The following is a 16488-nucleotide window of genomic DNA, read 5'->3' as shown; positions in this document are numbered from 1 at the left end:
GGGGCACTGACAGCTGGAGCTCCTTCCCTTTCCCACCAGGGCTGGGGCTCCAGCTGTGTGCCCTGAGCAGGGCTGACAGCCAAAAGGTGATGTAAGTAATGCAGCATCTACACAGACCATTCCGTTGCCCTAACTACATCAACCTAAGCATTATGCCTCTAGCAGTTATTAGGTCAGTGTCGTGGGTGTCTTACATCAGTGGGAGCAAAGTTGTAGTGTAGACACTTACAGAGTTAAGTTGATGTATGCTGCCTTAGGGCAACCTAACTCTGTAGTGTAGACCAAGAGTGGATGTAAACAGTCAAAAAGTGGGGCCTTATAACATCAACAGACATACAAATTTAAATCTTTCATCTACAGTAGTGATTTAAATGAAAAAGGTTTCAGGACTTTTGGAAAAGGCTTAGTCTTACAAAAGGTGTTGTTTACTATATAAGGGAAAGGACAGCTCGTTACTTTCTGTCACACAGGATGGAATTTATTTCATTAAAAAATAACCTTGTATTTCTAGTTAAAGTTTAACTCTGAAAAATGGCAATGCTTGAGTACAATGGGAATACTCAAAGGCATAAGATTCGTTAGGTGTGTGTTTGTAGAATAGGGGCCATACTGATTTCTTACATTACAATAAATTTATTAGACGTGAGTCTGGGGTTACCAGTATCTTATGTTCAGCTGAGGTATATTTTGTAATGGTTACAATACTGTTTTACTCTAGCTACATCCTTACAGATATGTTCGGGTTTTTTAAATTTTTAAAGTATGCAACCCCTTATTTAGAAACTTAAAATACATGTGTTCAACATGTTTAAAATGCTGACTCTAACTCATCACAAACCTTTAGCTTATCGTTCCCAATCACTATGAGAGGAATCTGCTTTTTCTTCTCTTCCAAAGAGTGGGAGGAATAAATGAGAACAACCACTGAGCTGCACTATTGGTAATTTTATAACACAAGGGAAGATTTAGGGCTTAATCCTGCTCTCACTGAAGTTAATGGAAGCAAAAACAGGCTCTTATTCTGTGTACTGGCTGCATGTACAGTACATGAATGTATTGGGTAAAATAGTGATATTGAGGCCTTAAGTGATTACCTGCATTAGAGTTTGGACCGTGGAGGTAGCTCTGCAACAGAAATGACTCCCAGAGCAATTAGGACAGTTTAGTCTTATTTTACTTCCTCATATTTCAGCAATACAAACACACTGTGCAAAAACAAGACAGAACAAAGCTGGATAGAGAAATACATGTGGGGATATATTTGTATAAATTTCAGGGTATGCAACATTTTGAAACAGGTGCCTCAAAAGTGCAGCAGTGCATTTTAAAAAAGCCATGTCAAGTCCGGGAAAACAACCAACCACATTCAAAATGTAAACATTTAATACCTGTCAGGGCTGGTCTGAAGCTCTAGAGAGAGAAATCTGTGGCCCACACCCTTTTGGGAAACAGATTAAACAGAGCTCTGTAGAAATGTAATAAGATTGAATAGAGATTACTGAACCTACTGAATTGACAGTCATATCCTTTCTACAGTTTTTTGAAATTCCAATGGAATTTGGTAAGGATTAAACCAGTAAGGCTTTGTAAAATAACATTGCATAGAGATTACTTTACCAACAGAGTTTAATAGAAAATAACTTTATGTAGTTTTTCAAAACCATCCTATAGAATTCCGTAACAGTGATTGACATTTTTTCTATATTTTTGAACTGCCCATAGAAATGAATAAAAAATTCTCTCAGTTCTATACAACTTTTCCATTACTTAAGGCAGTTCAGCATTTCAATTTTCATTTCATTCTCAGAAAGGGCATCAGGATGTAAGGAGATTATGTAAAAGACAGTTCTTTGCCATATCCCTTGGTAGCAGTTGACAGTAAGATACAAAGGAGAAGGCTTGTGCTTTTGGGGAGCTGTAGGGTAGACTTCATTGCCTGAGGACTTTTAAGTTGTACAACTTTCCTTGTACCTTTCTCTTTAGTGAGCATGCACCTCTAAGACACAGAAAGCCACCATAGTGATCAACCATAAGCAAAATTATCCAACTCTTTGATGGAAATGGATCAAGAGTATTTGTGTGTCTCCTTGCCCTATTTAGAATTTAAAAAAAAAAAAACCCTTCAAAAGCCTGATTGAAGCTTAATGCTAAGTTTCCAGAAAGCCAAAGAAACATTTAAAATCCTTACTTCTGGGTTGGGAGATAACATCAAAATCAGCTATAAAGTTGAGTAAGGCAGTTTGCTGATTTTTGTTTATGGTCGGCTTATAAGCCTTTGGAAGTATGAATATTAAAACTCAGAGGCTGATGTACACTAGTGTTATTGGTCTCACTAGCACGTACACCATACCATCACACACACTAGTATGTCTGTTTGTTTTACGACACCCACTATGTCCTGGATCATAACAAGGCAGTCTGATTTAGTGGTCAGAGCCTGGGTCACAGTCAGAAGTCACACCAAAGGTCAAAGCCACACCAAGGGTCAAGCCAGAGTCAGTCTCCACTTCTGCCCTCCATCCCGGCAGCAGCTTTTCCCCATTTGCTTCGGATATTATTCAGGACACAGCAGGCAGCTTCAGCCATTGGGATTTTTTCACTGAGACCCAGTTTTGTGAGTAAACAACATCAGCATCTCCTCAGACTAACAAAAGTGCTTTCTGCACCTGCTGAGCCAGTAGTTGAATCTTTCCTTGGTGCTGTCAAGCTGGCCAGTGTATGGCTTCATGAGCCAGGGGCGCAAGGGATAGGCTGAGTCCCTCAGGATCTCTACTGGCATTTCAACATTCCAATGGTAGTCTGCTGATTGGGAAAGAAAGTCCCTGCTTGTAGCTTTCTGAACAATCCTGTGTTCTTAAAGTGGTGAGCATCATGCACCTTCCTTGACCAGACAATACTGATGTTGCTGAAGCATCCCTGGTGATCCACCACTACTTGCATAACGATAGAAAAGTAGCCTTTTCTGTTGATGTACTCTGTGGAAGGGTGGTCTGGTGCCAAAATAGGGATATGTATGCCATCTATTGCTCCACTGCAGTTTGGCTGCAAATCCGAACCATTATGCTGCAGATCCATCCACTATGTCCTGCCCATTGCTGAGAGACACAGTCCTGGGTAGCAGGAGACGATTAATGTCCCTGCACACTTGCATGACAGGGGCCCCCAGAATGGATTTTCCAACTCCAAAATGATTTCCCACTGACCAGTGGCAATCTGGCATTGCAAGTTTCCACAGTGCGATTGCCACTTGCTTCTCCATTGTCAGTGTATTTCTCATTTTGATGTCTCTGCGTTGGAGGACTGGGGCAAGCTGAGCACACGGATTCAGGCATGTGACCTTGCACATCCAAAAGTTCTGCAGCCATGGCTCATCATCCCAAATCTGCATTACGAGGCAATCCCACCAGTCAGTGCTCATTTCTCGGGCCCAGAAGCAGCATTCTGCCATCTGCAGCAGCTCCATGAATGCCACCAACATCCTTGAACTGGTTCTCGCTATGTTCCACAGCCCTTCAAGAAATTGTCATGTTCCCCACTGATTTGGTTCTTCTCATGGCTCTGCAACTAATGGAGGATCATGCATCCTCTGCTTGCAGCGCTTATGACAATAGTGCAGAGCTGTGCAGGTCCATGCTTCTGTCAGAGATGGCAATGAAGAGGGTTACATGGGTTCATGGGATTTCTAAAAAAAGCGCAAAAATTATGGGATAGAGATGACATTATGGGATGGAGATAGTTTCGGGATGGAAAGTTGACCCCTTGCTCCCAGTCCCTGCTGCATGACTCAAATTTCTGTCTCCCCATGCATTGCCAAAACATTCCAAAGACAGCGCACTCGATGGTGGTAGGTTGCACATGGAGATACCTACCTATGGTGCACCACCCTGTGCATGAACATAAGCACTACTGCTGAGTACAGGCAGCACTGATGCAAGATGCCAAGTGTGCATGCGCACAAGTGATAGACTAACTGTGGCAGCTTTATGCTGACATAACCAGTGATGAGCTGCCAAAATCTTAACAATGGGTTCCCTCCTCACCCCACGAGGGAGCCATTGCCCACCCCCGCCCCCCGGGACTCCTGCCCCATCCAACCCCCCCGTGTTCCTTGATGCCCCCCCCGGATCCCTGCCCCATCCAACCCCCTCCCCTGTCCCCTGACTGCCAGAACCAGGCAAGAGGGTCTCGTGGGCCACCGTAGTGGGTGCCCACCCCGTTCTGCCCCTGCCGGGGGGCGAGATAGGGGGTCCCAGAGGTGCTTACCTGGGGCAGCTCCCAGGAAGCATCCAGCAGGTCCCTCTGGCTCCTAGGGGCGGTGGAGCGTAGCTGGGGGGGAGCAGGATGAGCGGCCACTCCCCCACTGATCACATCAAAAGTGGCACCTTAAGCACCAACTCCCTGGGTGCTCCGGGGCTGGAGCACCCACTGGGAAAATTTGGTGGGTGCAGAGCACCCACCACCAGCTCCCCACTCGGTGCCTGGCCCCAGATTACCTTACCTCCGCTCCGCCTCCTCCGCTGAACACGCTACCCCACTCTGCTTCTCCGACCCCCACTCCGACTTCCTGTGAATCAGCTGTTCGGCGGTAAGCCTGGGAGGGCTGAGAAGCAGGCCGTGGCTTCCCGCTCAGGCTGAGCGTGGCGGAAGTGAGCTGGGGCGGGGAGTGATTCCCCTGCACTCCCCCCCGGGTTACCTGCTGCGGCGCGGGCAGCCCTCCTCGCACCCCGGCTCACCTCTGCCTCCCTGGGCCTGAGCGGGAAGCCGCAGCCTGCTTCTTAGCCTACCCCAGCTTCCCGCACAAACAGCTGATTCGTGGGAAGCCTGGGGTGGGGGGCGGAGAAGCAGAGCGGGACGGTGCCTTCAGGGGAGGAGGTGGAGGCGGAGGTGAGCTGGGGCCGGGGGTGGGGCAGGGAGCTGCTGGTGGGTGCTCTGCACCCACCAAATTTTCCCCTTGGGTGCTCCAGGGCTGGAGCATCCATGGAGTCGGTGCTTAAGGTGCCACTTTTGGCCGGTTAAATTTAGAAGCCCTTTTAGAACCAGTTGTCCCTCGCGGAACAACCAGTTCTAAAAGGGCTTCTAAATTTAACAACCAGTTCTAGCAAACCGGTGCAAACCGGCTCCAGCTCACCACTGGACATAACTTGTGTTGACCAAAGTTTGTAGCATATACATGGCCTTCATGGTTTCAGTTTATATCCTAGTAGATAGGGGAAGAAGGATGTTGTAGTGCTGACTAATATTGTCTCATTGGTGTTTGTGCTGAACTTCTCTGCCTTTTTCTTGGTCCACCTGTGATCTGCTGTCTTATTCTTAGATTGTAAACTCTTTGGAGCAGGAAGGACCATCTTTTGTTCTGAATTTGTACAGCACCTAGCACAATTGGGTCTGTGACTGGGGCTTCTACATAATTCAAACAAATAATAGTGGATAGAACATTAGACTGGTACTCAGATCAGGGTTCAAATCCTGGGTCAGCCATATGCTTCCTGTATTCCTTTAGACAAGTCATTTAAAATACCCAGTGTCTCAATTCTCCATCTCTTAAAATTAGGATAATACTTATCTTCATTACCAAGGTGTTCTGAGCATAAACATTAACAGTTGTGAGATGTGAGGATGATGAGGGCCATAGATCCATTTAGATAGATAGGGGTCCACATCCCAAAAGTCACCCCCATAATGGATAACTAACTACCTAGCTGCAGCAGAGGACAGAGTGGTCTGGAGACTGGGCTTCCCTCTCAACCCAACAGTCAAGATCGAGAGAGAAGTACTGAATAAACATTCACTACCATTGCCTATACTGTATCTAGTCCATCAGAATCAGAACTCCAATATCTAAAACTGTTAATCTTAGACCAGCATCAAATTTACAAAATAATAAATGGACGTTTATTATGAGTCCAGGAAGTTTGTATGGCTGTAAAACAGGAAGGTTATATGGTGAGCTAGAGGGCATGCTGCAAAGCCTGTCTTTTTGGACAGACATTTGGAAAGAACAGAAGCATATGGGTTGTGAAGAAGGTTGTGGGGACTTCAGGGATGGGGATCTTAGATATGCTTTCTTCAGATGGGCTCAGTTTTGTGGGATTTGGTGTTTTTCTAGAGTTTCTTTAATGGTTATTTCTATGTCATGATTTGTATTTTTAATATTTATCAGGATGCATAGATCCTGGGATAAGAATCTTCTTGCATATAAAAATAGATGGATGAATAAATAACATAAATATTAGCAGGAAGAATGTATTTCCAAAGCCAAGATTTGGGCAGATTTTGGCCTGATATTTAAGAAGTTGTTGATGATTGTGTTTAGTTTTTGTTAGTTACACTTGCGTTTCCCTGAGGAACTGGACATTGGACTGAAGGAGACAAGTTTCAGGCGTACACCAGGGATGAGGAGGAGATGGGCACCCAGATGTAAACAGCTCAGAGGAATGGATCTACTCAATGCAGCATGCTTGAAACTCTGTAGCATTTGTTAAAAAAAAAAGCTTTTAGAATAATGTATTTGCACTATTCTGCGCTTCTTCACTAATGCATTAGGAGCTCAAAAAAAAGGAAATTGTCAGAACAAATGGAAATGGCACTGGGGAGGATATGTTATCTATACCTGCTTGAGAACCAAGATTTATATTAGATTAAGACTCAAAGGGAAGAAGTGAGAAGTGCAAGATACAAGTCTGCACCTTGTCTTAAGGACTAACGGTAGGTCTTTGCCATGAAGACAGAACAAGGAGAATCTGAATTATTCTCATTGAAACTGCAGGTTATATAGTGTGTGTGGAGGGGAGAGATTACTTAACCGTAATGAAGGTTATACTGTCAGCATTTTGCTTCTGAATCCTGTGTATTCAGATGAAAATGGAAGACCCATTTTTTTGATAAAGTGTGTTAATGTACAATTTGCTCTGTCTACAGTAGGGTTTTAAAACATGCTAGTTAAAATGCATTAGCTAATATATAAAATACACCATGTAGCCTACTGTTGACAGGTGTTCACTTTTGGACAGTACTCACAAGAGCACTTTATAATTCCAGAAACAGACAGAAAGGAAAGCTAGTATAAATATATAACATAATCGACTTAATTGTCAGTCACTTAAACAGGACACTTGGTTACTTGGGATGTGCGCTGGAGAACGGGTTTAAATACTGCTATCATGTAAGGTTATTTGGTTAATTGGAATGGGTTTTTTCCTAATTACCCTCTTAGCTAGCACATCTGCAACGCTGTGCATCCATAATGTACTGCTAATTTAAGTTTACTAATATTTGGCTTCCCTGCTGATACATCTACCTATCTGATCAACTTGACTCAGTCTGGGTAAGGTTGAAGACCTTGGGGTACTTGCCTCCCCCGTCTGTTGTGATGATTTCAGAGAGTCTATTTAGGAGCTGGAGGGGGATAGAAGAAATGAATGGCCTCATTCTATCTCAGTGACACCCAAACATATGCCCTCAGCATTAAAGACATGATGATGCTGAGCCATTGATGCATCATATAGCTACAGTATATTGGATTAGAAACAAAGCAAGGTCACAGACTTGTTTTGTAAGCAATTGCAGAATTGTAACTGCTTGCTTAAACTTGTCAACAAGGTACTGTTCAAATGTTGCTTCTCTTCCATAAAAGGCAAACAGGAGATGCTAGCCTCTCTCAGCTTCAATTAATACAGATATTTTAGTATAAACAAAACCTTAATATAAATAACAAGTGACCATGTTTTATTTCTTATTGATCCTATATTGGGTTCCAATAATGGGGACAATTTCTTAGCTAGATTTTCTCCATCTGCAGATATGTGCCAAGAAAAACAGATTGAACTGTATGTCCCTATTAAATTTGATATTACTGCTGGGTGATTGCTGACAAATTCACAGCTGGAATCTTGGCATGCCATGGATTAGAAAAGTCCTTCGTTTAAATGTGTGTGTTCTAATGAAAATTTACAATATTTTAGCCAAAGGGCTTAATTTGATATAAACAGGATCTTTGATGTAGTGATGCCGCACTTATTACTGGGTACAAACAGTAACAATATTTTCTATTTAGCACTGACTTCCAGTGCAGTCTAGCAATATCATGCTGTGACTATGATTATTAGTAGCAGGCCGATAAAGTTCCTTGCTTTGTTACAATGAATGAAAAACAGTCCAGGTACAGATCTCCTTCCCTCACTGCCCCACCGAAAAAAGCCAAAGGATGGGGACAAGAGGGACAGAAAAATTAAATTAAACAATGCAAAGCTCCCTGGCCCACATTTCCATAGCAGCAGGTGGAGTTTTTTTGAGACAGGGTGTGGACTCCCAACGGCTGGATCCTATGTGTGGCAGCTGAGGATTCTGCCTCCCTGTGCTGCTGCAGCACACTTCCTTCGGTTGTTTTACTTTATTAAAAACGGGGGGTTCTCATATTACCTATTTGAGAGGGACTCTTTGTAAAATACCAAGCTACTGTGTACAGTAGAAATACTTCCTCTTTAATATCCATGTGATAGTAACTCTGCATATAAAAAAGTCCTCATACTGTATTTTCCTAAATCCCCAAAGAGGGTAAGGATCTGATAAGCCACTCTCTTGGTTCCTCAAACATTAATTCTACTCTGTTTTTCCCTTCACTTTCCCCATCATCAAGGCTTCACCCATCAAAACATTATGAATTATTATACTCTGCCAAGTCAGATGTTGTTCTTTAAAGACAAAGTACAAAGACAAAATACAACAGGAATTGGTCCAATGAAAGATATGACCTCACCTACCTTGTCTCTCTAATATCCTGGGCTAAAACAACATTGTATAGTCAGTAATAACTAATTTAACCCATTTTCATCAGTCTACTGAATATTTTTAGACTGCAAATCTGTGATCCAGTATACACTAACTCTATAGATAATGACCATAGCTAGTTATTCAAATGCCTTCTAGCTGACTGTCAAGACGTATTTAGAATTTTAAGGGTCCTAGAAAATTCTATGGCCAAATTCCAAATGTCACCAATTAAGACCAGGATTGGGTCCTGTCTGTAGTTCATAGAACTACCAGCTTGGGCATTCTGGCTAACCCCTGCTCCCATCCCATAGGCAAAGTTTCCATGATTGGTCTGTTGTCCTGTGGGGCAAAAAGTAACATTAGGACTTGTTATCATGTATTTTTAAACATCCTGAAACTGGCCTTGCAACCTGTAGGCTGGACCAAACAAAACAGGGTAGTACGACAAACTTTGGAAAGGGTAGGAATTCTAAATGATGGGTCAGCAAGGTATCCAAGGATACTTACTGTATTAATCTGCTTTCTTTAACTTGTTTATATTCACACAAGTTAATTTCTAAAGTCCTGTCCCAGCATGCAGTGGGCCCAATATACAACTTGAGATCAACAGTTTAGGAAGGGCCTCTTCTTGGGTTATGTCTTGATTAGAAACATGGATGGAATCTTCCCAGAGCTTTCCTGTTACATATTTTAAATAATGTTGGCATATGCAGCAGCCTAAAGAGTTCATTGTTACTGTCACATCTACCCACCTCATGAAAAGGTCCCACATTGTCTAAAGTAATGGATTTTTTAAATATGGAAATTGTAGACTCCATTACTTCTCTACTACACATCTACAACATTAGTAGTGGGATATGGAGGTGTGCCTGTAATTGAGACCTGGTTGGTAATAACTGAAAGTTGTAGGCTTTTTGACCTAGGTAAATAAGATGGTTGTCTCTGTCTAGTTTCTATTGGAGCAGTGTCCACAACTCAAACACATTGTTGCATTTGGCACCCTTTTTAGCAGTCTCAACAGAAGCCAAGTACTCATTTGTTTTAGAGAATAAAAAGGGTCATCGCCCTGCTAACCCCATACAGGTGATCCCTTTAATTCATAGTTGATACATGTGCTGGGACACTGCGGCGAAGCTTATACGACCACTACCTGTGATGGGGATAACTAAGGGCTTTTATTCCTTAGTTGCTGTTAGTCTGGTATCTTTCATCAGCTCTGAAAGAAAAAGGGAAAAAGTTATTTGATTTAATACTTTTCTTTGTTATTATCAAATGTCATAATAGCAACAACAACAAAAAAAAGCCTTTGCTGAGCTGTTATTTTTTCTTTTTAAGGCCATGTCTACACTACCAGGTAAATTGGCACTGCTGTGATCGATGCAGCGATGTTGATTTAGCGAGTCTGGTGAAGACATACTAAGTTGATGGGAGAGTGCTCTCCCGTCGATGTCTGTACTCCACCTTCCCAAGAGACGGAAGCTATGTCAAGGGGAGAGTGTACGTAACTGAACTAGCGTAACTTGGATCGACTTACAGCACTAGTGTAGCCTAGCTCTACGTCTTGTGCTCTAATAAACTTCTCTGTTTCAGATGGTGGTTATAGGTCCGGCTCTCGGCACCAGCAAAGCAAGCATGTGCTTGGGGCTGCACATATCCAGGGGTGGCGTTCTGGCCATCCTTTTTTGGGGGGCAGTTGCGCTTTCGGAGCTGTGCCACTTAGACAGGGTGAGGGCGCTGCGCCCCCGGCTGCAGCAGGAAGGGGAAGCCCCAGCCCCGGGGTGCTGAGCTGCCAGGGCCCAGCCACTACCTGGGGAGGAGAGGGCGAGTCCTGCCAGGAGCCGGGGCTGCGCCGCCTCATCTGCACACTGGCTGCTACGCTGCCTTGTGCCACCCCTTATATTGCGGCTTCTCTGCATGGCCAGGCGGGGGAGGGGGGAAAGCCCCTGCAGGTGCTGGGAGAAGGTGACATCACTCCCTCCCCTTCCAGCGCTGCCTGCGAGCCCCAGTCCCACCTGAACTTGGGGTGGCAAATTTTTTGCTTGGGGTGGCAAAAAACCTAGAGCCGGCCCTGGTGGTTATGCTGCTGTTTTAGCTCATTGTTAACATATTAGGTTTCACGAATCCTCCCACTTAGCTGACCAAACACGGGAAAATGTCTGCGTCACCAAAGGATCCATGGCTGCCAATAGATAGAGCAATAATTAGGCAAATAGTAGTGTCCAAATGGTCCCAGCAGAAAAATGTGGCATTGTTTGTGATGAGCCATGCCTGTTACATTATCATAAAGGCTAGGCAAATGAGGAAGGATTTCAGTGGGGTGCCAACTTGGGGCTGAAGCAGAGACCATAGAAAGGTTTTTAATTGTCCAGCCTCTTTATCATCGAGTCATGGCAGCAACCTGAGTATCAGCTTAAAAGCCTTCCTTGATCAGATGAGCCATTCACATAGAAATAGGTAGAAGAGGTAGACAAATTCAGTTCAGAGCTAATTATAGAGGCACTGCGATGTTTGTATGGAACAATTTACAATAGTCTGTTATGCCAAACCGATAACCAAATACAAAGTGGTACAGAAGCTAAGCTATTTTTAAAAGCTCTCAGTTGACTTCAACAGTTCATTAGTTCAAATAATAATACAAGTTTTATAGACTGCATTATCCATACTTTCTGTGTGAATGTTTATAATATGATGGCACAGAGGAAAACTCACCCAGAGATATCTCATATCAGTTTTTAAAAATGCTTAATATGCTATAAACCTGCTTTCAGATTAAACCTAAAATGGGTAGAAACACCAAATTTTTCAGGCTATACCATAGAGAGGTATAAATGTAGATCCCTAAGAAAGTGCTCAGTTTTGATTTTTCATGTTGTCTGAACAATTCTATTTTACAGGAACTAGACCTGAGCCTAAGTGGCATTAGTCCCTTTTTCTCCTACCTCTTCAAAACCCATTTTCCTGATGGTTGAGGTTCTCTGGCTATGGGATGTGTGAGTGAGTAGGGATAGCACCGTAAAAGAGTTTGTCTCTGCGGCATCATCACTTGGCAAACCTACAGTGGTCCCATTAGTAGTGATTCCTGTTGGTTCCTGCTCTGTGATTCAAACCCCAGAGGAGAGATGGGATGGGAGGGCCTGAAGAGACTGCTGCACCTAGGCATATTCATGGTTGGAGGGTCTGGTCCCTGCTCTCCATGGAGGCAAACTCAAGCCATCATGACTATATGATACCTTGGGAGCTTGGAGCTTTTCCAGTAACATTAGCCTTCCTGTAGTATTTCCATGGGGTATTTCTGGCTCTGAGTTTGTAATGGAATGGCAACCAGTATGTAGTAGTTTTACACTAGGGACAGCTGTACAATATATACCTGATTCTCCTTTCTCATACAGTGATGTAAATCAGGAGGAATTACACTGAAGACAGTGGAGTCACATCAATGTGAAAATACTCATACTCAAAGAATCTAGCAGTGAGTGAACATTTTGTGGTAGAGTAAGAACTGTAAGTATAAGACCTGATTTTAAAGTGTTTCATGCCTGCTTAATTGCCACTTACTCACAGTTGCTATTATAATAGTAAACTAATTTAAAACTTCAGCAGCTATTGCTAATGGGGAAAAACCGTACATAAGTGGAAAGTACCCCTTATGGCAAATAGAGATGTGAAAGTGTTACGTGGATACCTCTGCCTTTCCATGGAAAAAGGCACAATCTGCCTTTAGAGGATATGGATTATTCCGATGTAAAGCTGAAACCTTTTCCTCCTTAACAGTGTGACACAGTTGTGTCAAACCCCCCCTTTTTTCTCACCATCTTATTTTTGGCATTCGGTGAGATTCTGTTGGTCAGTAGCAGGAACAGTCAGGAGACTGGATGGTTCAAGTGGAATATATTGAGCCTTTTGCCTTGAGTTTTAAGTGTAGGTCAAGTTCTTCAGCAGCATATAGTGAATTGAATTGATTGGTCTTAGACCAGCTCCTTGAAGACAGATGCTCACATCCCAAAACACCATTACAATTGGCAGTGTCAGCAGAGAGAGCATAATAGACTAACTAGGCATAGAGGTAGAATTACCCTCTCACCCATAGAGATACAAACCTTTCAGGCCAGGCTGGAGGCACATTGGCAAGGCAATGCTTCAGAAGCTTACAATGCTGCTTCCTGTCCTGATCAGATAACAGCCAAAAGCGGAGCTTGGTTTCAAGAGCTGTCCACGTTTGGGTAGTGAGAATTTGAGTGAGATGGAGGATACCATGCTCTCAAGAAATATGTTAACTTTTTTTAATGCATTCTTCCTGTGACAATGTTGGTGATCAGGGTGGAAACTAGTCTCTTCCATTCCTCTCTGTCTTTTGCTGCTGCTTCCATCTGCACTTTGATGTTGAGAATGACTCTTCTGCCCTCCCTGCTAAGAGTCCTTCATGAGTTTTCTCTTGGGTGCCCTTGTTTCCTCACATCAGTTGATTTCCATGTAGGAGTCTGTGTGTTGGCATTTGGAAAATAGGTCCCAAATATGTTTAGTGCTTCTTTCTGATTCAGGTGGAAACAAGCTGTTGGTTGGTGATTTCTCAGATCTCTTTGTTGGTAATGAGAGTTTTTCCAACCAATGTCCAGAATCTTTAATAGACACTGTTGTGTTAATTTAGATGGAATAAAGGTGTTAACGTGACCCTGTCACTGATCATCATTACTACTGTGCTTAATACTATGGCAAACACATTGTTAAAAATCCTTTTAACCTTTTACAAAAGAAAGAGGAATAAAAGGAAAACAGTTAAAGCATTTGAAATGTAAAATATTAAGTACGGTTTTCATTTTAACAACATTTCTTGTTCCCTTTCCCTTTAGTCAGAGAGAGTCTGTGGAAGGAAAGTTCCCCTTGTCTGATGGTCTTTTAGATGGCAATAATTGTCCTTTTGGGAAAAAGAAAAGTAGTTAGTTGAAATGGGCTGGAGCTGTTGTTGCTGCTGCTGTTAAAGTTTCTTCCTGTTTCCTAGAAGAAAAAACAAGACAAACAAGATACAAAAGGGGAAGGCAAACAATAAAAAATGAAGCTTCTGTCTCTAGTGTTGACTCACGTGTAACCTCACTGCTGGAAATACACAGCATAGCACATGGTCCTATCAGCCACTCTGAGACCTGGCAAACTTGTAACCAGTATCAGGCTGCTTAGGGCATTGAATTTAGCTGCCTTTATAGCAACCGGCTTACAGCAATATAGTAAAATATACAGTCTTTGCAGGCTAAGCCAGGCTCTTATTAGAAAAAGGAAAGAAAGAGAGAAATAGGAACAAGAAGAAATAAGGTAGGGAAGGAAAAAGACACATTGCCAGGAAGCTCTGGTGGAGCCTTCCCAAAAGTGCAGGGGCCAGGGCCAGAAGTCGGAGCAGGTCGGAAGCCGCAGACCCTCCACCTGCCTGGGGTGGGGGCGACAGCAGCCCTTGGCCTGTCTCCCTGCCCTGTGGGTCCCCACCCAGGACAGGTGGAGGGTTTGCAGCTCCCCACAGCTTCCCAAGTGGCTCTTACCCCAACCCGGCTCCAGCCGGGAGACGGGGCCTCAGAGCTGCAGCCCGGCCATGGTAAGAGCTGCAGAGCCTCCACCTGCCCTGGGCGGGGACACGAGCCAGGGGCTGCTCTCAGTCCTCCCACCCCGGGCAGGTGGAGGGTCCACAGTGTGGCACCCCCCATTGCCTGGGCTCCCCAGCCTGGCTCCAGCTGCCAGCCTGGCTGCAGGGGTGGGGCTGGGGCTGGGGACTCGCGAGGAGGGGCAGGGGTGGGGGAGCCCATTGCCCACGGTAGAAACAGGCAAGTCTACTTTCAAAAAGTGGGAGAGCCATGGCAACCCTATCTCACAACCCAGCTGATGTTCAGGATTTAGCTGAAGCCAGGGGAAGAGGTGGTGTTTCTGGGTCTCTTTCGCTCTCTCTCTGCTCCAGTCTGGTCAGGACATCTCTCAGGATCCAGGACAAAGACGGCACAATAGTGTCACACTGGATCATGGGGTCCCCGGAAATGGTGGGGTGACAGCCATGATGGTGAAGCTCACGCCTTCCCTTTTTCTTGTCTTTCAGCCAGCTAGGGTTGTGGTAGCCAACTTTTCTCCCAAAAGTCATTTTTAAGGACCCCAAAAAGAAGTGATGGGCATAATAGCCCATCCTCTTATTATTTTGTCCATTATTTAGGCCTAATTTCCAGCACACCAGTTTGGGTTAATTAATTACTGGTTCCACACTTCTATGGTTTACCAGGCATGAGTTTTACACAGTTCTTAAGTTATATTAGTGGGCTTTTTTGTTTAAACTAATCTAGTCTTTTTGTTTTCCTTATGCACCTTTTCCCATTAACGCTTACTGGTATAGTTTATTGTGACACTTTATAAACTTCCTTACAGTTAAGCTTACAATTCAGGTATACTTGTAGGCCCAATTATTACAACAGCATTTATTTTCAAGGGCATCTAACTTTTCTTAACACTGTTTTGGTAGATATCCAGCTCTCACAGCTGTATGCTAGCAGTGAGGTTATGTTTGCATAGAAAATTCTCAGCTTTTTTTCTGATGCTATTTTTCTTTGATTTCCATAAATTATTAAGTTAAGTAAATGCTGTGGATGCCTTCCCATCCTTGATGTCACTTCCTTCTTGAGGTCTCTGTTTGTCAATGTAGTGCTGGCCAGGTACATGAACTGTGCTATTTTCTTGATATTTTTGCCTGCTAATGTGATGTTACAGCTTGATTTCTTAGTTTTAGGGATATTTATTTTAATATAAGTTATACAGTGATTTTTTTTTAATGGCCAAAAAGATCAGGAGGGGGATGGAAGCAAAGCTCAGATATTTTGGAATTAAAAGTTATCCATGGTGACATTAGTGGTAAGCTAATGAGGCCAGGTCAACACTACAAAATGTTGTTGACCTAACTTACGTTAGCATACAGCAACTGCAGTTACAAAATTGCTTGTGAGTGCGCATTCTTGGCGATGCTCATCCTCACCAGGAGTGCTTGTATCAATTGTTTTGTGGGGCATTGTGGGATGGCTCCTGAAAGCTACTGACACTGCATCAGCCTAATTATATCAACTGTGACTCTGCACTGCTAGGGGAGGTAGTGTTACTAAATCAGCATAGAGAGGCATTTACGACAATGGGAGCCAAATTTAAGTGAAGACACTTCCACAGCTAGATTGACAAAAGACAGCTTACTACCTAACTTGTAGTGTAGACTATGCCTCTGTTTGTGAACCAAAGTAACATGATGTAGGAGGTTCTGAAGAACTGTATTAGTCAGCACCAAGAGAAGATACTACTTCAAAATATCTTACGAAAAAAATCTTCCTCACCATGTGAAGTCCTGTAAGTGGAGTATGGAGGTTAATTGGTTTTGACCAAGATCACATACATGGAGGAACCGGGAATACAATTCACATCTCCTGACTCCCTGTCCTGTTCCTTAATTATATGGCTCTTCTTGAGGCATATGGCTCGAGATTTAATAGTGCACTGTTCCATATGCATAACATGACTTTTAAATCCAGAACTGTGATGGGGCACCTGCTCCACACTGGGATCTCCCAGGGGTTAATAGAGCCCTAGGGAGGCTGTGCAGAGGCAACCAATCACAGAAGGGCTTATAGGAGCAGCCAGGTTCGGGCAGGCCCATGTAGGTACAGATGCCATACAGAGCAGCTTCAGTCATTCCCTGGAGCTTGAGGAGGGAGGTGG

At 43.6% G+C, this 16488-nt stretch overlaps 1 protein-coding gene across 1 annotated transcript in view; it reads left to right on the top strand.

Moving 5' to 3' along the window:
* Positions 1-12248, top strand: part of NOL8 (nucleolar protein 8) — a 79644-nt gene extending 67396 nt beyond the window's left edge. The window contains exon 17 of the mRNA XM_073352343.1: positions 12159-12248. Coding sequence (XP_073208444.1) covers positions 12159-12161 — 3 coding nt within the window. The 3' untranslated portion in view covers positions 12162-12248. The remainder of the gene's footprint in view (positions 1-12158) is intronic.
* The last annotated feature ends 4240 nt before the right edge of the window (positions 12249-16488 follow it).

The sequence above is a fragment of the Lepidochelys kempii genome, chromosome 7, assembly GCF_965140265.1.
Source record: "Lepidochelys kempii isolate rLepKem1 chromosome 7, rLepKem1.hap2, whole genome shotgun sequence".
NCBI lineage: Eukaryota > Metazoa > Chordata > Testudines > Cheloniidae > Lepidochelys > Lepidochelys kempii.
This window is presented reverse-complemented; position numbering and strand designations above follow the sequence as displayed.